The 27,207-nt window shown below is 40.5% G+C and overlaps 1 protein-coding gene and 1 long non-coding RNA gene across 6 annotated transcripts in view; one reads left to right on the top strand and one right to left on the bottom strand.

Annotated features, from left to right (window-relative positions):
* Positions 1-70: 70 nt before the first annotated feature.
* LOC105491608 (zinc finger and SCAN domain containing 12) lies at positions 71-21,164 on the bottom strand. 4 transcript variants are annotated; one of them, XM_071097417.1, is made up of 6 exons: positions 21,004-21,164; positions 19,682-20,151; positions 14,323-14,467; positions 11,518-12,842; positions 3,349-3,857; positions 71-2,114 (listed from the first exon to the last, which is right to left on the bottom strand). In XM_071097417.1, exons 2-4 carry the CDS (start codon positions 20,081-20,083, stop codon positions 11,554-11,556), a joined length of 1,836 nt encoding a protein of 611 aa, XP_070953518.1. In that variant the 5' UTR covers positions 20,084-20,151; positions 21,004-21,164; the 3' UTR covers positions 71-2,114; positions 3,349-3,857; positions 11,518-11,553. The 4 variants fall into 4 exon arrangements, with proteins under 4 accessions (XP_070953518.1, XP_070953520.1, XP_011756441.2 ...); XM_071097419.1 differs by having other exon boundaries at positions 11,696-12,842; positions 21,004-21,136; XM_011758139.3 differs by lacking the exon at positions 71-2,114 and having other exon boundaries at positions 3,723-3,857; positions 4,524-12,842; positions 21,004-21,163.
* The window catches only part of LOC139363472 (uncharacterized), a 20,699-nt gene continuing 14,648 nt past the window's right edge, over positions 21,157-27,207 (top strand). Inside the window, exons 1-3 of one of the 2 annotated variants that reach the window (XR_011623913.1) lie at positions 21,164-21,246; positions 22,097-22,226; positions 24,857-27,067. This is a non-coding gene — a long non-coding RNA (uncharacterized lncRNA). Of the gene's footprint in view, positions 21,247-22,096; positions 22,227-24,856; positions 27,068-27,207 lie in introns of those variants that run through there. The other variant, XR_011623914.1, reaches the window with a different exon arrangement.

Below are 27,207 nucleotides of genomic sequence, written 5' to 3'. Positions count from 1 at the left end.
ATATGAATATTGAAGAAAATGTACTAAATATTAACAAGTAAACCCATTAATACATTAAGAAAATAACACATCATGGCTAAGTGAGGTTTATTCTAGGAATACAAGGTTGGTTCAATATAAAGAAATCATTTTATATAATAGTAATAGAGTTTAAAACAACTGTATGACTTGCAGATACTGGAAAAGCCTTTTACAGAATGCAGTCCCTCTTTAAAAATAATGAATGTATTAATAATACCTATGCAAAAAATTTAGGGATGTACACCAGAGAGAAACCTAGCATTCTGAGATAATCACTAAATAAAGTTTTTAAATACATGGTTCCTATATTTAGTGTCCTACTATAAAATACATAAGCCTCACTCTCCTATTATGGGTAGAGTTTGGGCTACATTACCAACTTGTTGACAGCTTCTAAAGATTCTTTCCTATAGGTTTTAGAACTGAAAAGAATAAGCAAGTTACTTAACATATTAGTCTTCACAATGTTTATTATGTGTTATCTATAAGAAAAAATATCAGTCATTATCTGTCAATAGGCTATACATGAAGTACATTTTTCTATCTTAAAAAAACAGCCGGGCGCGGTGGCTCATGCCTGTAATCCCAGCACTTTGGGAGGCCAAGGTGGGCAGATCACAAGGTCAGGAGTTCGAGACCAGCCTGGCCAACATGGCGAAACCCCGTCTCTACTAAAAACACAAAAATTAGCTGGGCGTGGTGGCAAGCACTTGTAAACCCAGCTACTCGGGAGACGGAGGCAGGAGAATTGCTGGAACCAGGGAGGCGGAGGTTGCAGCGAGCTGAGATCATGCCGCTGCACTCTAGCCTGGGCGACAAGAGCAAGACTCCGCCTCAAAAAAATAAAGAAAGAAAGAAAATAAAGAAGCCAAAGCTGGAAAAATATACTGTCTGAAGGGACACCTACATGGTCTTGTGTTGGAGAATAAAAAGGTAGTCCCAAATTTATAGAAATGCCCAGCAATTTCATAATATAGTTCCTTTCACTACATTTACTGAAACACGATATATGTGATTTTTGTGTCCTAGGGTACCTATACAAGCCTACTCAGCCCATAAAGAAAATAATATATATATATATTTACAACAAACAGTAGACGATAATACTACTGTGTATACTTGCTGAATGAATTAAAGATATGAGATGAGACTAGAGCAGGCATGAAGAAAAAATACCTGTCCCCCAAAACAGAGATAATCATCCAGGAGACAGATCACAAATCCAAAGATGCAACTTATTTCAAAAGTCCTGGTTGCTTACACATATAGATCTCTCTGAAAGGGAAAACTAACTTGTAACATTTCCTTTTCTTGATCTAAGAAACTCATTTAATGTTTTTACTGGCTAAAATGAGCAATTTAGACTACCCATTCTCCATACAACTTGCCCACTTACATTAATTATATTAACTTTTCAATACTGTGGAGACTCCCTTGTTGAGGTCTGATCTCTGTCTATACAAGTTCCCACAATCCTCTCATTTATAAGAGCCTCTAATATGAATTCACTCACTGATTTTTCCAAGCCTTTTCCACACTCATCACACTGGCAGGGTTTCCCTTTAGTGTGAATTGTCCAATGCTGAAGAAAGCATCTCTACATTCATCACGTTTATGGTGCGGATTCTTTGGTGCACAGTCAGTTCTGGCTTCTGGGCGAAGGTCTTCCTACATTCTTCACACAAGTTTGTATAAGGTTTCCTTGCTGAACAAAGGCCTCCTCAGTTATCATATTTATGCAGTCTCTCTCTCATGTGGATTCTTTGATGTCAAATAAGGCCATGTGGCTGAAAACTTTCCCACATTTCTTATGCTCACAGCATTTTTCCTGTGGTGGTTCTTCTGCGGGAAAAGAGGGTTCCACTACAAGCAAAAGCCTTTCAAAACTTGTTGATTGCAGAGATTGCAAAGATATTCTCTTCATCGTGGACTACATGATGCTGACTAATGATGCACCAGAAACTAAAGCTTTTACTACACTTATTGCATTGATGTTGCAGTTCTACAAACATTCCCCCTAATAAAATTCAGCATATCCAGATTTTTTTTTTGTTTTGGAGCCAAGTCCTTAGTTTCCTTCTCAGTAACACCATCTAAAATAAAATGCACAGATAATTCAAATGTCAGTTGTCTCTTCTGAAATAAAATTTATGATAGGGTACAGTGATTAAAAATAAAACCCACTTTTACCTAAAGTGCATGCCTTTTCTAAGTCTCTAAACAAGCATCTCATTTTTGTGAAGGCACGTGGCAGGGTAGGAGTAGAGGGGTCCAATTTGGGTGAGAAGAGACAGCTAGGCAGAAAGAAACTGGAAATGCATGGAAGACTTTTCACAAAATGTGACAATAAAAGAAATCAGGAAAGCGTAATCAAAAAAGTTAAGAGAAGATCAGTTTGAATCCAAAGCTGAGAAACAAGGAATATCATGAAACCAAGAGAAAGTTTAATTTGTTAAGGACAGTTAAAAGGACTATTTCTACTCACTGATAAGTATCTTGGCTACTACTACAGACCTACAAAATGTTCAATAAATATTTGTTGAGTGGATCAGTAAACAATGGGATATGATCAAAGTTAACTTGAAACAATAGCTAAACCAGTTTCAAAATACATACTAATCTGATGTGGGGAAATCAATAAACTGGAAAATTTACAGTGGGGTAATAGCTTTTCTAGGTAATATTCATGTCTAAAATGTAAGAAAGCAACATTTTGAAGTTAAAGGAGTTAAGTGAGTCAAAAAACAAAACCCCAAGCCCCTACAAATATGGTTGAGATTTTCTACTTAAAGAATCAGGTAGACAATGAGAAGGAGATGAGTAGAGACAAGGTTTCTGGGGAGAGGATGCTACTAAAAGTTCTAAAAGCTTCCCCTGTGAGGCTCTCTTCTTCTTTCTCTCCAGAGATGCTCTCTCATCAACTTTCCATATCAAAAGGCAATAACACTGAGAGGTAAACTAAGATAGGATCTTAGGTTTGATCTGAAACCTTTGATTCCAAGGTACTATCTTGACCAAAAGCATACCTTGTTCTATCTTTTAGCCTAAGACCCAAAGGCAATGTGATAAAATTGGTCTTGGGAAATGGAATTTGAAGCTAACCCCTAACTTATAACACCCAACAAACAAAAAACCCAATATAGAAAGAGAAGGTCCCAGAGATGCACCTAAACAGCAGGAGAATTAAAGCCTGCTATTTACGGGAAATGCTGGGTTATGGTTCCAGAGACATCCGGTGGATCTTAAAGTTCAGGTTTGCTGCTTTCTATCCTATTCCCAAAGCCTTTTGCTAGTCCAGCTATAAGTGATCCTTCCAACCTTTCCCACCTGTGGTTTGTCCTTCATTCAAGCTGTCTCTTCAACTTTTCCAGCATCATCGATTGCCTCCTCTCCACATTCTGGATGACATAATCCTACCTATATCTGCAGCTTCACAAGTAGGAGTTAGGACCTGTTCCAGCACCTGTTTCATAATATGTATTTCTGGTCTCAGGAACTACTGGCAAAGCTTCCTAAGTCTTCGGACAGCTCTGTGAAGTCCAAGTGGCTTTTTCCAACGCTGGCAAACCTTCCCAAGTCCTCTGACAGCTCTGTAAAGTCCAGGTAGCTATCTCCAGATAGTAACAATTTGAAGTTTGAGGAAAGACCTGTGATTTCTTTGCCAGCCTGATTCTTTATTCTAGGCACAGCCTTCTTCCTTTACCATCAGTCACTATTAGAGATCTTTCCTGCAACAAGATTGCCATTCTGGAATGAGAGAGCTCAGGAGAAGATTCACTCCAGCTTGGGGTTCAGAATGATTTTTCAGAAGTATTTCCTTGTAGCTGGTCTTCCTCCTGAGGCATAAAATAACAATGTTAACAGAAGCTAAATTTTGTTTACCTCTTTAGCCAAGAACTCACTCATCTGAACAAGGCACTGAAAGAAAACGAAACTCTGTCAGGAAGGTAAATAAATTAGGAAAGAAGAGTGACTGCAAATTATTAGCTAGCCCCATCTGCTAGCCTTTTACTCTCTAAAAGTTTTTATTAATAAAACTTTAAAGATCATGACCCTCTTCCCTTGGCTCCCCCCCCCAACTTCAAAATATCCTGTATAAACGGCAGAGATAAGAACATCGGAAATGAAAAATAACAACAGCTAATATTTACTTAAAATGCACCATGCATGCAGCCATTTAAGTAGACACTTATAATCTCACTGACAGATGAATAAAACTGAGGCACACAGAAGTTAAGTAATTTGCTCAAAGTCACACAACAGCTAGGTGGATTCTGTCTTTTCTTGTACTCAGCGTCGATCTTGGGAAAATCGTGAATCACATCATTTTCCCAAATAAACCCAACTTTCTTTCACCAAACAGGGAACCCAGACTCCCTTTTCTCAACAGCCAGTTTTCCTTATACCTCAAAACTTGGAAGTCACCCTTAACTTCCCCTGGCAGCTCTCAACCTATCAGGCCCAACTTCACCAGAGACACTTAAAGGCCAGAGTGCACGAACCTGGGACCACCCCACTCCTAAAGGTCCGTCACAAAGGTCAGAAAGGTCGGTACTTTCGTGTCCAGCCGCCGTCAACGGCTGTCTCAGCATTCAGCTTCTCTAGGATTCTGGAGGCTTTCTCCTCTCTGTGGTTGCCCGGCCGAACCCCGCGCCAGCTCAGGAGCGCGAGTTCCAGCTGAGCAGTCAGGTAAGCCCGAGGGCCCATGCTCCCAGGCCGGGGCGCGTCTGACCCGCGCGAGGCCGGCCTTCCAGCTGCAGAACGTAGGAAGAGTAGTTTCGAAGGCAAACGGAGGATATAGCACGGGCTGCTAGGTACCTCTGATAACTAACAGGGGCGGAGACAAAAGGGAAGAAATCTCTCTTCCCAGCTTGGGCGGTAAGTGTCCCCTGCTGGCCACTGCTCATCAGTTCTCCAGGCAGGAAAGTAAAAGTATACCTGCGTGGGAGCTTTTATCCCAGGGCTAGGAGGACTGCAGCAGTCTGGGAAACCTGCAGCATGGTTAAAGGTAAATTTTGACCTGGGGCACTGGCATCTAGAGACAATGCATTTGAGAGAGCCCACAGCAACAATCAAAATAGCAGTTGTAAAGCACTAATGTGCCAAGCACTATTCTAAGCACTTTGTAAACTAATTTAATCTACATTGGGTTGGTATTATTATCTTTGTCATTTTACATAGGAGGAAACTGAGGGACAAGAGAGGTTAAATCGCTTGCCCAAAGTCACTTAGCTAGTAAGCTGAGATTCGAACCATGGCAATCTGTCTCTAGAATCCAGGTTCTTAAACCCTATCTCAGGAATAAGTAGAGAATTTGGCCACAGGAAGCTGCAGAGTCCCTAAACTGCCTCAATCTTTATCAGGGATGAAATGCGGAGACATCTACTCCTAAATTCATTACTGAAGTAGGCAGAACTAAGGCACTAAATCAAAACACTAAGATATGCCCACCAAGCTTGAAGAGGAGTAATGATGATCTAATCATAAATCAGAACTAACAAAATGGCTTCCACTATGGAGCCCTTCTTGGGACTTCCAGAAGCAGGCCACCAGGCTTAGGAAAATGACTGGCAGGAACAAGCAGACATATACCCTAGAGATCAACTTGAACTATGATAGGTGAAAGCTCTGGGAGCCTTGACTGATGGGTTTCAGACACCTAAATGGTGTTTTTAAAGTGTATGAAGAGAATCAACTGTCCATGAAATCAAGGGAAAACTGCTGGCTCTAAATGATGGTCTTACAATGTAAGCTAGGGGGCTAATCAACTGAAAAGCTTAAAACACTTATCATAGTTGGCTCTGTCAACATCAAATTATATACATGAGGCCATATATATAAAATACAAATTACAACACATAAAAATATTCATACATACTTTGTACACATTAATATATATATGTAGAAATACTATACAAGTAAAAAATAATGTGTGAGGACTCCTTACCAAATACACGCAGAATGTTTGAGAGGGAGAGGATCCAAAGAAATTCCAATAAAATGAGCTGCTGTAGTGACTGTGGTATAACTTTTCGGTTTAAAGGATAAAAGTTAGGAAGAGATTCAATTAAAGGCTATCGAATGATTATGTCTAGGTTGAACAAGCATTTGCTCAAATTCTGGCCTTGTGGAGTTAGGAGGGACATCATTTGAACTGTAAAACTGGTGAGTCTTAAGCAAAGAAAAATATCATATATCACATATATGTGTGTGTGTGCATTTTGAAATCCAAGAAGTATCTTCTAATATAAAATCACTTTTAAAAACTCACATTAAAGATACATCCATCATGGGTTATCAACACTTGGGGACAAATCTTTAAATCTTTCTGTATTAAATTAGACAGCCAAATATTCCTTATTCTGTGAGAATAATGCAGAGTGATTTATGATTCTAAGCTAAGAAGGATGATCTTTTCATATAAAGAGCCCATTTTTAAAGTGGAATGTCTCCTGTGACACCCTCTCTGTGCAGGGCTGGCCAAACCTCATCCAAGATTTGGTATGCAGAGGGGGTCATAATACTATTACCTGAGGTGTTTGGACTCTAGGACTTTCTGAATCATTTTTCAGAATACCGACTAGAGATAAAAAGTTTTTACAGATAATTACTCAAGACACTGAATTACCACTGCAACACATGGTTTGTTCAACTGAAATAAACTGAGGAAGTGTATCACAGAAGTTAAAAGTGTGGACTCTTGAAGTGGGCTGCCTGGGTTCAAATCTTGGCCTTACCACATACTAACTCTGGGATCTTGAGCAGCTTTAGCTTATCTATTTCAGTTTCCCCAGCTGAAAGTGAGATGTTGTAAGTAAAGCATTTAGTAATGTCTGGCCCTTAGCAGTTAATAAGTGTGGAGTATTGTCATTAATAAACCCTTTTCTCAATTCCAAAAGATGGTCAATAAGAACAGCTTTGTTTTGACTATAGCAACTCGACAAATAATCTGTATAATAACAAAAAAGACTACTTCTGTACTGAGTACAGGAGTGCAGACTTGTCTAAGTTCTTGTATCTTAGTGCTCTCTACAACCAACGTCATTATACAGTTGAGATGTCTCAATTTGGAGCCCTCATGAATCCCACTGTCCTTCCTCATTAGCTTCATCTCATACCTCAAACTCTGGTAACCTCTTAATACAATGTATTGTTGGAAGGAGGGCCCCGTTCTGTTTTCCTCTGCAGTCCCTTCCCACTGCACTCTCTGGAATCAGTTTGTCAGGTTATGTTTTCATTCACAGCCTGAGTTGAAACTCACTTCACTTTTCATTACTTTAGAAACTTGGCTCTTCCCCCAACCTCTCCATGCTTTTTGCCTTGAACACTTAATGTCATGTTTACCTTGAACCAATTAGAAAAGACAAGCCAGTCAATCTTATTCTTGTCCTTAATATTATTTGCAAACTTTATGATTCATTTGAGTTTTACACCAGATACTTCTATCTGGCTGTTGTTACAATTGATGACCATTATTTCTACCTTGGACCTGCTTCACTTTCATATTCTTCCTTTCCATCCCACCCCCTGTTATTGTTATTTCAAAATCCACATACATCAAATGCTTCAGAGGTTTCAGGTTTCCTAGGATCTTGTCACTGTCACACCACATCTGTATTTTATCCATAAAATGTACTCTTGACTTCATCACAAAGCATTCTCTGTTCACTGCACTCCCCAGTGTAGTACTCCTATTCCATATCTAACATGTCACATCCTCCATTTGCCCCTCAGGGCCTTAAATTTCCCTATATTGCCAATTTAGCTCCAATTAGTAGCCTTATTCTACTATATTTCCTCTTTATCCTGGAGAGCTAGTTTAATCCCCTTTGATGCCTACCTGGAAATTCCATGTCACTCCACCATTTTTTGGTACTACAACTGTATTTAAGCATGAGAAATAACCAGAACAAAACCCCAACATATATTTATATTTTTATTTTATTTTATTTTGAGACGGAGTCTCACTCTGTCGCCAGGCAGGAGAGCAGTGGCGCGATCTCGGCTCACTGCAACCTCTGCCTCCTGGGTTCAAGCGATTCTCCTGCTTCAGCCTCCCGAGTAGCTGGGATTACAGGCACATGCCACCACACCCAGTTAATTTTTGTATTTTTAGTGGCGATGGGGTTTCACCACATTGGTCAGGATGGTCTCGATCTCTTGACCTCGTGATCCGCCCACCTCGGCCTCCCAAAGGTGGGAAGCATGAGCCACCACGCCCAGCCTCCACATTTATTTTTAAACAAGTATGAACTGTACCCTCCTGTAATCGGCATATTCCATTGTTCTGAGTCTTTGTTTATGGCCCCTTTATAATATTAGGTATATAAGAAATATTAAGTCGCGTGCAGAAAGGCAAATGGAGGAATGTGCGCAATGACAGACCATATTAAGCAGAAAATGAGCTGGAAAGATCCCCAAGTAAAGGCACTGAGAGGAACAGAAGGCAAGTTTAAAACAAGGATTGCATTCCAGTGAGCAGTCAGATTAAAAGAGAGGCTCTGAAGTTACTATGAACAGTAATTTCAGTTTGGATAACAAGTCTATAAAATCAGATTAGATAAGGAGTATGCATAGCATATTTGGTAAGGAGAACATTCTCACACAGGTTCTCATCATTAAGTAAAGTCCCCTCCACTAAGAGGAGTTTCTAACAGTGAAACAGCACAAGAACTAACATAAGTAACTCCATTTTTGTTTAAGGAGCCTTTACCCATTCCTCCATGTAGGCTAATTTTAGAGCAGAGATAATATGCAAAACAGCAATCATGTAGTTTTAAAAACAAACTCTGGTATTAAAGAAGTATGTATAACTATGTTTTGTTAAAGATTTACAGGAGCATTGTGACCCAACCAATGACAAAGAAGTTCCCAACTTCCTTGGACTCTTGCTGGCACCCAGATGTCTGTGGTCATAGGTTACCTCTTCATCCCAACTCTATCCTCTTCCCTTTGCCCTTAACATAAAAAGAGCCTAAAATTTGTACTGACTTAAGATGGTACTTTAGGACACTAGCCTACCATCGTCTCAGTTTGCTGGCTCTCCAAATAAACCTGCTTTTCCTCCCACCAACTCTCTTCTCTCCCGAGTTTTGGCTTTGGAGCCGCAAGCAGCTGAACCTTGGTTTGGTTACAAGTTTGCATTCTCATTATGTGAGAAATGGGAGGCAGGGTAAACTTAGGTAGAGCATAGGCCTCACATACTTATAGCTACAGAGCTCCCAGGCTCACTCTGGGTTCCTTGTTTCCTGGAGGAAGAAAACTAGGTTTCCAATCCCAGTTGCCTCAGTGCCTTATGCGTGCAACTCCTATGCTGGGGTTATGAAAAAAACCTAACTAAGCAGTCCTCAACTTATGAGTAAGTTGTTTTTCAACTGTTCATTTGCCTTTCTCTCTCATGAACTCAAGAAGTTTTTTCCACACAGAAAGTCATGTAAGTTCCAATCCCAGAAGCCAACCTGACACCCAATATACCTGAATTATAATACTTAGACCATTATGACTTCTATGGGAATATGTGTTCATATTTACAACTTAGCTAGAAATATAATATTGCTATAGGACCAAGGGGTGCTTCTAGTTCCAACCCAGGGATGAAATTCTGTACAGGGTTTATGGCTAGAGAGGCAAGAGACAGTGGCACTAAGAAAATGGGGGTGGGGAATGTATTACAGGAGTGAAGATGGGACAAAGACACAGGACTGTGTAATTAGGTAATTAGGAGTGGGAATTACTAAGGAAGAATGCAGATTACCCTTCTTTTATTTTTCCCCTTCCCCTTTTATCACTGTCTCACCACTTCAAACCCATTGACCAGCTAGAAGTATGAAGAGAAGAGAGGATTGGAGTTGTGTTGGGGTGCAGTAGGAAGTTAGTCCCAGAAATTGTGGAGTTTGCTGTGGCAGGGTAGAAAAGGAAGGAACTAACAGGCCATCTCAGTAGAGATTAAGAATGATTTCTGTAAATAAAAAGACAGATCAGGAGCCATGTGTACTTCTATGTGGCTTGCCTGTTGTCCACTAAAACAATCAAGACAGGTTCTCATCCAAAGCAGAATTTTTACTCAGCAAGACAAGGTTAGAGTCAACCAGTTTTTGGTTCATTTTTCAGAAGCCCAAGGGGTAGTATCTCTAATTTGGGGTCCTTTTATGTGCTCAAGAAGTATACAAACCAACAAAATGTAAATCAGTTCTCAAGAGCAATTATTAGGGAATTCAGAACATAGTGGTAACAAGAGATCTGGGAAACAAAAGAAGGTAAAGCGTAAAGCAGAGAAGAGCACCAAGCCCTCCCCTAAATAAACAAACAACACAAGGCCTTGCACTCAGAAGACCCTTGGAATGTAGGTCTGTCTCTTTTTCTTTAAATACTTAAATCTGAAGGGATGGAAAGACCACCTTAAAACCCTAGTTTTTGGCATGATGGGGGTCTAATTCCCGGTTTACTCCAAAGAGCTGGTGGCACATGTTCCCTGTAAGGATCTCCTTGTGCTAAAAGTCTGCAGTGGCCTTTAGTTTACAGGACTGTGTTCAGGCTTCCCCACTTTGCAGACAGCCATGAAGTCAGCTGTCATTCAACTCAACATTTCTCAAATTTTAAAGTATATTAAGTAGCTGTGGAGCTATAAAAATGAAGATTCTTAACTTGCATCCTAGGCCTAATGAAGCAGAATGTGAGTGGGATTCAGGGATGTTAAACAAGCCCCAAACGTGATTTTGATGTTCATCAATGTTGGAAGATCACTAGTGTAATGGCCAGGACTAGAAGTCAAGAGACCTGCACTTAGGTTACTGGTCTTTTTCTTTGTGTGGGATTATAGCTGTGTCGCCATCTTCATAGGCAAGAGTATTCTCATTTTTAAAATGGAGACTGCTTTTGATTTACCAAGGTATTTTAGGAATAAGAAAAGTGCTCTGTAAATGTCAAAGTGCTATAAAGTATGAGATGAAATTATTCACATTCTGGCCTTCTTATAGTCTGTCCCCAAGCTGTTTCCAACTTAATGCTATTGATTGCCCAATTTGCATGAACCTTTTACTTCAGGTTGGCTAGTTTTTTCCCTGATGCTTCCAAACCACATGCACTCTTAAGTTGGCTTACATTTGTTTTACCCATTTTCTCCCTTGTGACTGCTAAGTCTGTCCATCAAATCCTTATTTTAAATAAAATCTTTCTTCACCACTCCAGGCAAAAGTAACCTGTCCTTTAGAATTTACAGCCCTTCAGGCTACAAAGTACCACTTTTATTCAACACCGACTTGTGCATCTATTCTACTCTCCTGTAGTCTTATTTAACTAAATATGTGGATCTTATCTATCCCAAACTAGGCTATAAACTCTCTGAGAAAAGAGTTTGGGGTTATCTTCTTGTTCTCCACAGCACCTAATACAATGGGCAGCACGTACTGAATTCTTATTAAATATCTGAGGTTTCCCTGTAACAATGGTGACTGAAGTTTTACCCCAATAATTGTAAAGCTAAATAGTATTTCTCACCGGCCTGAACTCTGTGAGATAACTTCCCTGTAGTCATCACACAGAAACAGATTTTTCTCCTTTGTGGATAGTCTGATGTTGAGTAAGAGCTGAGTTCTGCCTGAATGATTTCCCACACTCTTTACATACATAGGGACCACCTCTATTATGGATGCTCTGGTGTTTACTAAGATCTGACCTCTGTCTGAAGGCTTTTCCACACTCATCACATTGGTAGGGCTTCTCCCCAGTGTGGATTCTCTGATGCTGAATGAGGCTGGTGATTCCTCGGAAGGCATTCCCACACTCATCACACTTGTAGGGCCTTTCTCCAGTGTGAATTCTCTGATGTTCCGTGAGGACCGATCTTTGAGTAAATGCCTTCCCACACTTATCACATTTATAGGGTCTTTCTCCAGTGTGAATTCGCTGATGTTCTGTAAGACTTGTCCTTTGAATAAAGGCTTTTTCACATACCTCACATTTGTAGGGTTTTTCCCCAGTGTGAATTCTCTGATGCTGAATAAGGCCACTCTGACTGAAGGATTTCCCACATTCCTTACACTGATAGCATTTTTCTTTGTGGTGGATTTCCTGATGGGAAACAAGGGATGAGTTATAAACAAAGGCTTTTCCACACTCATTGCACTCATAGGGCTTCGCGCCGGTATGAACTCCTTGATGCTGAGTAAGTATGGAACGCCGACTAAAACTTTTATTACACTGAGTACACTGATAAGGTTTGTCTCTTGTGTGGATCTTGATGTGGTGAAAGAGGCCTGCTTTCTGACTAAAGGCTTTGCCACAGTCATTACAGTGATAGTGTTTTTCTCCTGTGTGAAGTCTCTGATGTTGGTTAAGAGCTGACCACCGGCCAAAGGCTTTGCCACACTCATTACACTTATATGGTTTCTCTCCAGTGTGTATTATTTTGTGTCGAATAAGCACAGTTCTCCCACGGAAAGCTTTTCCACATTCTTCGCATTTGTAGGGTCTGTCTCCAGTATGGATCCTCTGATGTTCTGTGAGGTGTGAGTGCTGACTAAAAGCTTTTCCACAGTCATCACATCCATAAGATTTTTCTCCTGGACAGATTCTCTGATGCTCAGTATGGTCAGAGTTCTCAGTCAGGCTTACTCCATTTTCATCACAGGTAGCTTGTTTATCTTCTCTGGAGCATGCAGAGGGCTCTTCTGTTATTTCTTCAGGTTCATGAGTTTCTCCACACCTAGCAGACTGGGACATATCATTTTCAAATTTACTGGATGTATTCCCATGTGGTTTCATTCCTTCAGAAACTTCTTGCTTTAAATTTCCATACTCATTTCCAGTCTCAACATCTAAAACTAAGAAGGGATCATAAATGTTACCTTTTGTACCTTTAAAATGTATCCATACATTTTAATATTAAGCAGCTGTTAGGAAATAAAAAATGCAAGACTCTACCATCTTAGTGATAAAGAGAGGAAAATATATTTGTTTCAATATGGAAAACATATATGCATCAAAAAATATCTGGAAGGACACACAAAAAATTAGTAACAGTTACAGCCTATTTCAGAGTAGGAGGAAGAGACTAGGTGGCTGGGAAAATCAAGTGGAATAGAAACTTTTCATTAAATAACTTTAAAACATTTTGTTTTTGAGCCATGTACATTTTTACCTACTTAAAAAATTAAATGAAAATGAAACAGATACAGAGAAAGTAGAAATAAGGTAGTGGATCTTTCACACATTCATGAACTTTTAATATTTTGTAACATTTGTTTTATTATTTTTTCTTTTTTTTTTTTTTTTTGAGACAGAGTCTTGCTCTATCGCTCAGGCTGGAGTGCAGTGGCGTGATGTCAGCTCACTGCGACCTCCGCCTCCTGGGTTCAAGCGATTCGCCTGCCTCAGCCTCCTAAGTAGCTAGGATTACAGGCATGTGCCACCACACCCAGCGAATGTTTGTATTTTTAGTAGACACAGGGTTTTACCATGTTGGTCAGGCTGGTCTCGAACTCCTGACCTCGTGATCTACCCATTTTGGCCTCCCAAAGTGTTGGGATTACAGGTGTGAGCCACCACACCCAGCCTGTTATTCCTTTTCTTTGTAAGTATACAATTTTTTTTTTCTTGAACCATCTGAAAGTTAGTTGCAGAAATAATGGAGCAAAGTCTTATTTAATGAAGCAGAAAGGATATAGTGCAAGTGGAAGATAGAGGTATTGTCTGATAGGATAAAAGCTAAAAATAGCAAGGAGGTAGGCCGGGTGCGGTGGCTCACGCCTGTAATCCCAGCACTTTGGGAGACCGAGGCAGGCGGATCACAAGGTCAGGAGATTGAGACCATCCTGGCTAACACGGTGAAACCCCATCTCTACTAAAAATACAAAAAAATTAGCCGGACGTGGTGGCGGGCGCCTGTAGTCCCAGCTACTGGGGATGCTGAGGCAGGAGAATGGCGTGAACCCGGGAGGTGGAGCTTGCAGTGAGCCGAGATCGCGCCACTGCACTCCAGCCTGGGCAACAGAGCGAGGCTCCGTTTCAAAAAAAAAAAAAAAGAAAGAAAGAAATAGCAAGGAGGTCAGTATAAAGAGAGAGAATGTATCAGAAGGACTAAATTAAGTGTTAAAGCCAGAATTTAGAAGAATATGAATATACAAGAAAGTAAGGGTTGAAGAGTGACAAACCAGGCCATCTGAGAGTCTATGTATGAGCCATCAGATTCAGAGAGGGCCTTTTTGACTTTAATGATCAGAAACAGTAGCAAGTACAAAAAAGCCCCAGTGTCCTATGTTACCCATCTTCCCCTTCCTCCCAAGATGGATCTTTCTTCTTTACCTTGCTCCTGTTGGGATTCAAGTTCTGGAGATTCATACTTTAGCTGGGCTTTCATGGACTGGAGGGGCATACTGGGTTCTCCTTCTTTTCCTAGAGGTACCATCTTCTGCAAGAACATTTTATGTTCCCCAGTGTGGGCTGAGACCTGAGGAAAATGAGATGTAGCTGACAGACTCACTCTGATAACAGAAAACAAAAAGTATACATTTGTGGCAGTGGCTGAAACCTGAAATGACCATTTTCCCAGATATAAGCCTGCCATAACCCTACCCATTCTTCAAGGCTAATATAAATGTCACATGCTCTGGGGAATCTTCCCTTCTACACCCAGATGTAATTTCTCCTGTTGTTACTGCTAAAGTATGTTGGTTGTGCCACTTTTACTTCTTTGTCTTATGCTCAAAGAAGTGGAGAAAGGAAAGGGAGAAAGACAAAACAAAGGAGAGAAGAAAAAGGTGAAAGAGGCAGAAAGGAGGAAATAAGATAGAACTTCGGGTAAAATAAAACATTAAGAGAGAAAGAGGAAAAGGAAAGGGGATATGTAAAGATAAATAATGTAGAGAAATAATAAAAAAGAAAGGCACCCTTGGGATGCTATGATGGGAGGATTACTTGAGGCCAGGAGTTTGAGACCAGCCTAGGCAATATAGCAAGACCCCATCTCTCCAAAAAAATTAAAAATTATCTGGGCATGGGGGCGCACATCTGTAGTCCTAACTACTCAGGAGACTAAGGCAGGAGGATTGCTTGAGCCCAGTTCAAGGTTATAGTGAACTATGATTACACTACTGCACTCCAGCCTGGGTGACAGAGACACCGTATCTCCAAAAACAAAACAAAACAAAAGGTATAAGGGAACAAATGAAGAGAAAGAAAAGAAAGAAGGTGGGAGAAGAAAGAAAGGGAAAAGAAGGGAAGGAGAGAAATCTCTTCCATATTCATTCCTAAGCTGTTCCCAATAGTCTCTGCTCTTCTGAGGTGCCCATCCCACTTCTCTCTGGGAAGATTATCTTATTTTCTATTTATCCAAGATCACAATCATCTCAAAAATCATCTACTATTCATTTTATCTATCTCCACCCTCATACTCCTCTCCATTTCTTCTATCTTAGAGGATGATGTCTTCTCTATTTCAAGGCTCACATCTCTACTTTTGCCTTCAATCCCATCACTTTTGGCTTTCCTCTGACCCTTGCTCCCTCAGTTAACTAACTCATTTATTCAGCAATTTCAGTCACTGGGTGGCTGCCATTCTTCCATGGGCCTATTTCCTCTTGCATTTAAAAATAATAGGTTTCTTCAGCAAGGTATTGTAAAAAGCAGGGATATGGAATCACATGGATTACTAACTCTCTCTCTTAGTCTAATAGCTCTGTGACCTTGGGCTAGTTACTTACTCTCTCTGAGATTATAAATAACATTTGTATAAAGCACCTTGCACAGGGCTTGGCATACAACAGGCTCTCAAATTACTCCCCCATTCTCTTCAAAGGTTAAATTTTATAAATAAGAAATCACCATATACTGCCTCTATTTCCCTGATACGGTTTCATTTTGTAGACTCAGTCTTCAGAATAAAAGCCAGAGTCAGCAAAATGCTATCTCAGATGTACAGAAAATGGTGTTTTGATATCTCACATTTTGAAAAAAGAAAGCGGGGAGAAAAGGCCAGTACTGTGAGCTGTGCCTTCTATTCCTGGATCTCTGGTCAGGCCTCAGAAATCAAGCTGTAAACTCCATTAGATGCCCCCTGCAGTGCTTTCAGAGAAAGAACTGGTTGGCAATACAGATTCAGCACATTTAAAACCAAATTACTTTTGCCTGCATCTAAGAATCCCATTCTTTGTACCTCTCTAGCTACTCTGTTTCTACTGCTCATTACTCCCTTCATGATCTCATCCTATCTTGTGGCTTTAAACACTATGCATATTCTGAAAAGCCCCAATTCTGTAGTTCTAGCACAGACCCTTCTCGTTTATTATATCTAGTTGTTTGCTCAACTTTTCTGCTTGGGTTCTACCGAGACGGGCGGATCACGAGGTCAGGAGTTCGAGACCATCCTGGCTAACACGGTGAAACCCCCTCTCTACTAAAAAATACAAAAAACTAGCTGGGCGAGGTGGTGGGCGCCTGTAGTCCCGGCTACTCGGGAGGCTGAGGCAGGAGAATGGCGTAAAAACCCGGGAGGCGGAGCTTGCAGTGAGCTGAGATCCGGCCACTGCTCTCCAGCCTGGGCGACACAGCGAGACTCCGTCTCAAAAAAAAAAAACAAAAAACAAAAAAACAGGAATCTCAAAATTAACATGTCCAGACCCTGTTTTTTGTTTGTTTTTTGTTTTGTTTTGTTTTGAAGCGGAGTCTCACTCTGTCATCCAGGTTGGAGTGCAGTGGCAAGATCTTGTTTCACTGCAACCTCCGCCTCCTGGGTTCAAGCGATTCTCCTGCCTCAGCCTCCTGAGTAGCTGGGATTATAGGTGCGCGCCACCACATCAAGCTAATTTTTCTATTTTTAGTAGAGACAGGCTTTCACCATGTTGGCCAGGCTGGTCTTGAACTCCTGACCTCAGGTGATCTGCCCATGTCGGCCTCCCAAAGTGCTACGATTGCAGGCGTGACCCACCGTGCCTGGCCCAAACCCTAATTTTTGATTCCTGTCCTTCCACCCCAAACCCACTTCTCTCCCAGTCTTTACCATCTCTATGAAAGACAAATCCACTCTATCTGATATTCAGACCAAATACTTGGGCATAATCCTTAACTTACTTTCTCTCATATTCCACATTCTATATAAAAACAAACCCTGTCAAGCTCTACCTCCAAAATACATCCAGAATCCAATCACATTTTACCACTCCCACTGCTACTATTCTAGTCCAAGTCACCAATATCTCTTGCCTGGATTATTGCTTATTATTATTGCTTCTACAATGGTTTCTTTGCCTCGAACTTTTACTCCTATGCCTACCCCAGCCCCATTGTGGAACTTTCTCACAGAAGCCAGAGTGACTATTTTAAAATTCAAGTCAAATTATGTCTCTCTTCTGTTCAAAATTCTCCAGTGACTTTCCATCTCAGAATACAATTCGAAATTCTTATAATTGCTACAAGTTCTGACATAATATAATCTTATAAGCATTTTATTTCATCTCCTCCTTGACAAACACATCTCTACTGTGATAAGTAGATTCTCACTTTAAGACCCTCTGCCTGAATGCTTTTATCCCTGATAGCTGTATGGCTTGCTCTTTTCATTCAGATTTCTCCTGTAAATGTCACCTATCTGAAAAGCCTTCTCTGACAAGTCTACAGAAAACAGCACAATTCCCACTTATTTCACTATTCCTTTTCTCTGCTTTTATTGTTGTTGTTGTTGTTTGAACAGAATTTATTACCACCTACATCTTGTATGTTTGTTGATTTTTTTTTTTTTTTTTTTTTTTTTTTTTGGAGATAGGGTCTCACTGTGTCTCGCAAGCTGGACTGCAGTGGTATAATCACGGTTCACTGCAGCCTCGATCTCCTGGGCTCAAGCAATCCTCCCACCTTAGCCTCCCAAGTAGCTAGGACTACACGTGCCTGCCTGGCTAATTTTTGTATTTTTTATAGAGATGGGGGTCTCATTATGTTGCCTGGGCTGGTTTGTTGATTTTTAATTTACTATCTGTCTCTCCTCAGTAGACCAGAATCTACATAAGAATAGCAACCCCCTGTGTTTTGTTGGCTGTTGCATTCACAGTGCCTAAAACAGTACCTAGTCCAAACAGACATACAGTAAATATGTACTTAATTATTTCCTACAGTCTTTAATTTTGTTAGGAGTGTCTCCATTATACTAGTCTTTCAAGCTTAAAATCCCTAGTGTTTAGCTTAGAATACATTGCTCTGTAAAGAGTTCTCCATTGGTTCTTCCTTCTTTATTTAATAGCTCTAATCTGTCATCACTCCCAAACAATTCTTACCTAAGACATGCTTCATCCTTGGTAATCACACTTTCATGATCCTGTTTCTTTTTTTTTTTTTAAGCAGAGTCTCACTCTGTTGCCCAGGCTGGGGTACAGTGGCACAATCTTGGCTCACTGCAACCTCTGCCTCCTAGGTTCAAGTGATTCTCCTGCTTCAGCCTCCCAAGTAGCTGGGATTACAGGCACGTGCCGCCATGCCCGGCTGATTTCTGTATTTTTAGTAGATACGGGGTTTCACCATGTTGCCCAGGCTGGCCTTGAACTCCTGACCTCAGGTGATCCACCTCCCTCGACCTTCCAAAGTGCTAGGATTACAGGCATGAGTCACTGCGCCTGGCCTCGTGATCTTATTTCAAACTTAGATCTTTTTGCCACATGTTCCTACCCTCTCTATTGTATTTTGTATCACAGTGTTAGATTATACTTCCATTTCATTATTTCCCTAAGTTTCAAACTCTTTATATCAGGGTTTCCTAGTGTTGGCTCTACTGACATGTTGGTTTAGATAATTCTCTGTTGTCTGGGGCTGTTCTGTGTGTTGTAAGAGGCTTAGCATTAGCCTTGTCCTCTCTACCCACTAGATACTAGGAGCACCTCCCTGAGTTATAACAACCAAAAATGTCCCAAGACATTGCCAATGCCCTCTGGGGCACAAAATTGGCACTGGTTGACAACCACTGTCTCATTTTAGTATTAAAAACAAAACAAAAAAGTTCTATATAATTTGGTTCTCTTTTACATCTTACAATTAGTAAAGCTCATTTAGACTCAAGAAGAAAAGGTTAGGGGCGTCTGTCTACAGAATAAAATCTCAATTCCAGAGGTTGAGATTCAAGGTCCTGGACACTATCTCAACTCTTCTACTCAGAATTCACCTTTCCAACCTAACTGGGCTTTCTACTACTCAAAGAAACACAGAACCCCACCCTGCTCTCCTCACTAACTTTCCATTGTACTCCCACATCTCATTCCCCTGAAATAGTTAATTTTTCCATTTTAAAACCCTGTAATGGAGTCAGAGCAATGGATATATCTGCAAAACCTTAATTCTTAATTATTTGTGTTGCGCAACAGAGTGATGCCCCTCCAAGAGACTGCTTCCCATCCTGCTACTTTCATCTCTCTGATACCTTCTCTTGTCTTAGAAGTTTTCTAAGATGAGCAGCATATTTATCAAACAGAATTTTGTAGCTTAATAGAGAAATATAAAATCCTTCCACAGAAAAGTTATAAATAAGTTGGGACCACATTAGCCAACTTTCCCTGAAACTCATGCCCCTTTCTGATGCATCAAACTGTCAAAAAACATGCTTTGTGAAAAAATGGCTGTTCTTCACTCTGGCCTAGAAATCCACAATTTATCTTTTCTCAAACAGAAGTCACATCTTTTTTCTCACCTGCTCTCCTGGCTCATCCAATTCTCTCTCTAAATCCTCCAGCACAGTCACCACCTCCTCGCCACTCTCTGGATGCTGCTCCTGCACCCAGGCCTGGAGCTCCTCAGGTAGGATGGTCAGGAACTGCTCCAGCACCAGCAGCTCCAGAATCTGTTCTTTGGTGTGGGTCTCTGGCCTCAGCCACTGATGGCAAAGTTCTCGGAGTCGGCTCAAAGCCTCACGGGGACCAGACGTCTCCTGGTAGCAGAACTGTCTGAAGTACTGACGGAAGACCTCTCTGCTATGGGTGTTGTTTTTATGCAGGTCCCAATCCTGTCTGGTGGTATACTTCTTCTCCTCTATCTTTACTTCCAAACGTTCATCCTGGTTCATGTGGGCCTGGATAGCCCAAGTAGATGCCATTTTAGCTGTGCCAGAACTACCGGTGTTTCAAGTAAGATCTCCCCTGGAAAATTTATTCCTGGACAGTCCTGAGGAATAAGCCATCATTATTAACACAAACTCCACCATAAAGTAAAAGTGCAAATTCTGAGAACTTAACTATGATCTTTGAAATCTGGCCTCCAGGTTAATGTACGATACTTACTCAGAAAAATACTCTGATAGAAAAGACTTAAGATTAGACCAATTTAAAGAGAAAGACTAAGGAAAGGTGCCAAGTTGTTTCAGGACTTTAAGAAGAAGAGTAAGACTTGTTAGTAAACTTATTCTCATTTGGTCCTAAATGAAAGACAAATGGAATAAAACTAACATTTAGATCAAGTAAACAATAATGATAAAAGGTTAGGACATCCTTGATTAGTTACTTTTATCTTTTGAATGTCCAGATGTCTGGTAGAAACCATGAAATCACAAAAGCAACAAAGTCATGTAAATTTATTTCCTCAGGGACTTAAACTTTCCGCTCCTTATTCTTCATTTATAAAGTGAGAAGGCTGAAGAGGTTACTCTTTAAGCCTTCCCTCTATCCTCATGGTCTGTGATTATAATCTGAAGTGAGGAAGGCCCTGGGACGCTGGCCAGCGTCTGTGAACCACCACTGTCTAGAAATGTCGGTACGCGCTGAACCCAAGGATACAACGCCGAGGCAAACGCGGAAGGTAGGTATGGGCCTTACAGCACGGAATTGCTGCAGACTGGGAGCCGATCCCTCATCCTAGTCTCCCAGCGCACTTTGGGGAGGGAGAGCTTCCCGCGGATCCACCTGGGTTTGGGAGGACCAGGGTCCATTCTGCACCGGCCAGAGCCGAGGGGCCCAGCAACTAGAATACAGCAATCTTCCGCCCACCTCCTCGCAGCATACAGAGCACAACATCGCTCACCTGCGGCCCCCCGGGCCAGAAGAGAACTGCCCCCTAAAGGCCTCGAACCCTTTTGGGACCCGGAACCCATCAAAAGTGACCCACAAAGGCCGGAAGCGGCCACGGGAGGGCTGAGAACCAACCCGCGTGGGGCGCACTTCCGCGGCCGCTCTAGGAAGGGGGCGAAAGGGGCTTTCAACTCGGTAGTAGTGTTTCCGCGCGTCTACGTGAGAGGAAGTGTGATGATGGCTCTCAGACCCGCGGGTAAACGGAACGGGTTTATCTTTCTCCTCTTCTTTACTCAGCCATTGTCCACACTTCCCCGGCCCGATGGGCGGTCAAGGCTTGTAGAACTGATCTTAAGACAGGGAAATCCCTTGCGTCTCCATTCACTTTGGGATTCTGTGTCTCTGAGGTTAGAGATGCCTCAAAGGGATATTCTCGGGGGACCTTCTCCCGGGGAGCTTCCCAAATCCGCGCTTAGCGGTGGCGTTGGGATTTCTTCCACACAGACTTCTCAAGGGCCAGCGGGCTGGTTTCTGCCGGCTATTTCGCCATCCACGATCCTCTTGATGTTCTCTTTTATGCGCCGATGTATGATTATATGTCAGAAAACCCGGTTCAATGGAAAAACTATTAAAAAAAAGGATAATTTAGTAAATTAGCAAGATATAAAGTTAACACACTAAAATCAATGGCCTTCATATATGTGAATAATCAATGATAACGAGTTACGAGATATAATGGAAGAGAAGACTATATTTACAATAGCAACAAAAAATTGAAACTAGGAATAAACTTAACAAGAAATGAACAAAACTTCTATGGAGAAAGCTTTAAAAAGCTCCTAAAAGGCCAGATGTACATTTAAACAAACAGAAAGCAATATGCGGTTCTTAGAAAGACTCAAAGAGGTCAATCCTCCCTAAATACGTATGCAACTCTAGTATTCCAACAAAAATATCAACAAATATTGTTCTGGAATTAGATAAACTGATTATAAAGTTCAAGTGGGAAAATAAGAATAGCCAGGAAACCCATGAAAAAGAACAATGGTGAGGGTCAGCCTTATCAGATACTGGAACATACCCATATGATTTTATTGTATTAACAGAGAGAAAGAATAGACCAGAAATAGATCCAGGTATGTAAGGATATTGAGTAAATGATGAAGGGGACACCACATGTCAACAGAGAAATGAAGAACTTAGAAGTTGTGCTGGGATGACAACCATTTGTCAAAGGTAAAACTGGATTTGTATTTCCCACCACACATCACAATAGAGATAAATTCTAAATGGATCTGAGATCTAAATGTAAAAAATCCACCTATACATGTATTAGAAGAGAACATGAACAATAATTCTAACACGTGGGAATGGGGAAACATCTAACCATATGACTCAAAATCCAAAACTCATAAAAATAATAAATCTGACTACATGAAAATAAAATGTATTGCTTGTCAAAAAAAATAATAAGGAAAGAAAAAGACTTGCAACATATCACAGGCAAGAGCTAGTTTTCCAAATATCTAAAGAGCTCCTAAAAGTTGAGAATAACCAATAATCCAATAGAGAAAATGGCTAAAAGAAATAAATAGTTGACAGAATAAGAAATGCTAGCAGCCCTCAAACATCTGTAAAGATGTTCAACTTCGCTCAAAATATGAACATACAAATTAAAAACTATGCTGACTGAGGTACCATTAGTCATCAGAATGGCAATGGTCCAAAAGTTTGACAGCATACTCTACTCAAGAGGAAGGAGAAACTCCTAACATTCTAGTGGGAATGCAAAATGGTACCACCCATAGGTAGGAAAGATAATACTACACAGCAGAATTGTATATGTAAGTTTACCCTTTGTTCCTGCAATACCACTTCTAGAAATCCATCTCAAAGACACTTTGACATGCACAAGATTAAATGGGATCGGGGGAGGCCTGATTTTTAAAATGCCAAATATGAGGGGATGAAATTGAGAAATAGGAGGAAAAATGGATCAGGGTTTCATCATTGATTGTATGGGGGTTAAGATAACCAAAAATAGAAGCCTGGTATCATCAGAGGATGGTGGTCCCTCCACCAAGACAGGGGACTAAATGACAAGTAGCATTTTGAGAAGAAATTTATGAGCACAGCTTAGCCATGTTAAGTTTGATATCCTAGGGAGCATTACACTGTAGATGTTGCTATTCGTTAACGGATTGGTTTAGGGATTTGTGGGTTTAGGAGTCATGAGAAGAGAGTTAGCTTGAGATCCATATTTTGGAGCCTTCCACCTTTCAGTAATGGTTAAAACAATTAAGAGATCTCATGAAGTGTGTGGTGCCAAAAGACAGCCTAGGACAGATTTCTGGAGTGCCCTTTGCCCCCTACTGCCAGCCCTGTAGATTCTTCTTTCAGGGCATCTGGGGAGAAGGGAGAGAGAGATCCCTCCTCACACCGTGTCAGGGCTCAAATGTCACCTGAAGCCATAGAACATCTCAGAAAACAACAGACAGAGGAATTATTGGACAACAACCTGAATTCAACCTGGAAGTGAACCTCAAGCTCACTTTGGGGTCCTTTTCTAGGCATCTTGAAGGATTTTTGCAATGCAGTCGTTTTCCAAGTTTCACTTGGCATGACTTACTGAAAGAAGCTGATATGAAAGTCTCACTTAAAAAGTCAACTTGCACCAAGAATGATTGACTTGGCATAGTTCCCAGGGACCTAGGTGAAATAGTCAACTTTTTGTCACAGATGCAACATAGCCACAAGAAAAGAGCATCTAAGCACAAAGAGAGCTTAAGACAGAACTCTGAGTAAAACCAATCTCCGTCTTTTGACACTAGAGAAACACAAGGATATAGAGACAAAGAGCAGACAAAATGCATCTCTAGAATATCTTTATTTTAAACAATTTTTGTCTAACGTTATTACACTTTTCGGCCATTTTACTAACCAAATAACTCTAACATTTAAAAAGGAGAAAGTTTCCTGTGATATATTGATAAGCCTTCTAACTGCACTTAAAAGGGAAAAGAAAGCAGATGTTGAGAGCTAGGACTCAAAGACTAAGAGAAAAGGTAAAACTGTAATATTGGAAGCCCACCTATGCAGCCATAAAAAAGGATGAGTTTGTGTCCTTTGTAGGGACATGGATGCAGCTGGAAACCATCATTCTTAGCAAGCTATCACAAGAACTGAAAACCAAACACCGCATGTTCTCGCTCATAGGTGGGAACTGAACAATGAGATCACTTGGACTCAGGAAGGGGAACATCACACACCGGGGCCTATCATGGGGAGGGGGGAGGGGGGAGGGATTGCATTGGGAGTTATACCTGATGTAAATGACGAGTTGATGGGTGCAGCACACCAACATGGCACAAGTATACATATGTAACAAACCTGCACGTTATGCACATGTACCCTACAACTTAAAGTATAATAATAATAAATTAAAAAAAAAAAGAATAGCTGTATTAAAGCCTTTGCCAATTCTAAAAAAAAAAAAAAAAAAAAAAAAAAAGAAAAGAAAATGAAAGCATGTATAAACTTGATTAGCTCATAATTGTGCCAGGTTTATTTAGTGAGGTTGAAAGGGGATGGAGACAATTGAGAAAAAAGTTATTTAGGAAAAGATTTCAAAAAAGGCTTATTTTTCCTTCAGACTTTAAATCTGAGGTGGATAAAGGTATTGTGGAAAATTAAAGATGGCTACAAATTCTTTGACATTTCCCGTCAAGATGTGGGGTCTGTGTCACTTTCCCTTGAATTTGAGTGGGCTTAATCATTAATTTGACCAATAAAATACTGCAAAAGTTATGCCATGGTTTCTGGCCTGAGCCTTTGGAGAGCAGCAGCTTTCACTTTTTGTCTTTTAGAACAATTGCTCTTGAAGTCCTGAGCCACCATGGAAGAAGTCTATCAACCCTGCTTTCCAGTGAGTGAGTTGCAAGAATCCTTCAAGATGCTGAGAAAATGACCCCAAAGTGAGCCTTATGTGACTCCAAGACCACATAAAGAAACTCTGAGACCACATGGAGAAGATTAGCCCAGCTAAGCCCACTTTTCTGGCTGTCCCTGCCAAGGCACTTGGCATGGCAGTAAAACTTCTTGGATTTTCCAGACAAATTATAATGCCAGATGAATACCACCAAGTGACTTTAGTTGACACCACATAAAACAGAAGAATTTCTCAGCTGCGTCCTCCCCAAATTCCTGGCCCAAAACATGATGGCGTGGTTTTTCTCCACTCTTTTGGAGAAACATTTTATGCAGCAATAGATAACAAGATCAGATGTTTACTAGATTATAACAGTTTGATTAGACTATTTCCTAAGAACATTAACTTTCCTGAGTTTCAATGACATAGTCAACATGTAATTTTTAATTTGTAGTTGATATTTAAATTTCCAGTTAGGAAAAAGCTTGATGTTGAGGATTTTCACTAAATTTTAGGCCAGGATAGCAACAATTTTTATGGAAATTATTATGTACAGTATAAGGTAACTTTTTATGGGCTATAGTTACTAACCAATTTCTTTTTTTTTATCATTTTTATTGTTTATTTATTATTATAATTTAAGTTCTAGGGTACATGTACACAACGTGCAGTTTTGTTACATATGTATACATGTGCCGTGTTGGTTTGCTGTACCCACTAACTCATCATTTACATTAGGTATTTCTGCTAATGCTATCCCTCCCTCATCCTCCCACCCCATGACAGGCCCTGGTGTGTGATGTTCCCCGCCCTGCGTTCAAGTGTTCAAGTTGTTCAGTTCCCACCTATGAGTGAGAACATGCGGTGTTTGGTTTTCTGTCCTTGTGATAGTTTGCTGAGAATGATGGTTTCCAGCTTCATCCATGTCCCTACAAAGGACATGAACTCATCCTTTTTTATGGCTACATAGTATTCCATGGTGTATATGTGCCACATTTTCTTTATCCAGTCTGTCACTGATGGACATTTGGGTTGGTTCCAAGTCTTTGCTGTTGGGAATAGTGCTGCAATAAACATATGTGTGCATGTGTCTTTATAGTAGCATGATTTATAATCCTTTGGGTATATACCCAGTAATGGGATAGCTGGGTCATATGGTATTTCTAGTTGTAGATCCTTGAGGAATCGCCACACTGTCTTCCCAAATGGTTGAACTAGTCCCACCAACAGTGTAAAAGCCTTCCTATTTCTCCACATCCTCTCCAGCACCTGTTGTTTCCTGACTTTTTAATGATCGCCATTGTAACTGGTGTGAGATGACATCTCATTGTGGTTTTGATTTGCATTTCTCTGATGACCAGTGATGGTGAGCATTTTTTCATGTGTCTGTTGACTGCATAAATGTCTTCTTTTGAAAAATGTCTGTTCATATCCTTTGCCCACGTTTTGATGGGATCATTTGATTTTTTCTTGTAAATTTGTTTAAGTTCTTTGTAGATTCTGGATATTAGCCCTTTGTCACATGCGTAGATTGCAAAAATGTTCTCCCATTCTGTAGGTTGCCTCTTCACTCTGATGGTAGTTTCTTTTGCTGTGCAGAAGCTCTTTAGTTTAATTAGATCCCATTTGTCTATTTTGGCTTTTGTTGCCATTGCTTTTGGTATTTTAGTCATGAAGTCCTTGCCCATACCTATGTCCTGAATGGTATTGCCTAGGTTTTCTTCTAGGGTTTTTATGGTTTTAGGTCTAACATTTAAGTCTTTAATCCATCTTGAATTAATTTGTGTCTAAGGTGTAAGGAAGGGATCCAGTTTCAGCTTTCTACATATGGCTAACCAGGTTTCCCAGCACCATTTACTGAATAGGGAATCCTTTCCCCATTTCTCGTTACTAACCAATTTCTTAATCACAATCGGCACTAAACCAAAGCAGGGTTAGACCTGAAACCTTTTTAAAAAATCAGACTGTGGGATCCTATGGTAACTATACTAAAACAGTTGTTGTCATATCACATTTTTGTATTTTAAATCCGTATTTCTCACCTGGAAAAATGTTAGTATTTAAACTCAATATATAAACATTTAACATATTACCAAATTTTAAATTCTCCTATTTATTAAAAAAATACTAATTTCTGGCCGGGTGTGGTGGCTCATGCGTGTAATCCCAGCACTTTGGGAGGCCAACGTGGGAGGCTCACCTGAGGTCAGGAGTTCAAGACCAGCCTGGCCAACATGGTGAAACCCCATCTCTGCTAAAAATACAAAAATTAGCTAGGCATGGTGGTGG

The sequence above is a fragment of the Macaca nemestrina genome, chromosome 5 (assembly GCF_043159975.1).
Source record: "Macaca nemestrina isolate mMacNem1 chromosome 5, mMacNem.hap1, whole genome shotgun sequence".
Taxonomy (NCBI): domain Eukaryota; kingdom Metazoa; phylum Chordata; class Mammalia; order Primates; family Cercopithecidae; genus Macaca; species Macaca nemestrina.
The sequence above is the reverse complement of the archived record's forward strand: the minus strand, read 5'-3'. Positions and strand labels throughout refer to the sequence as shown.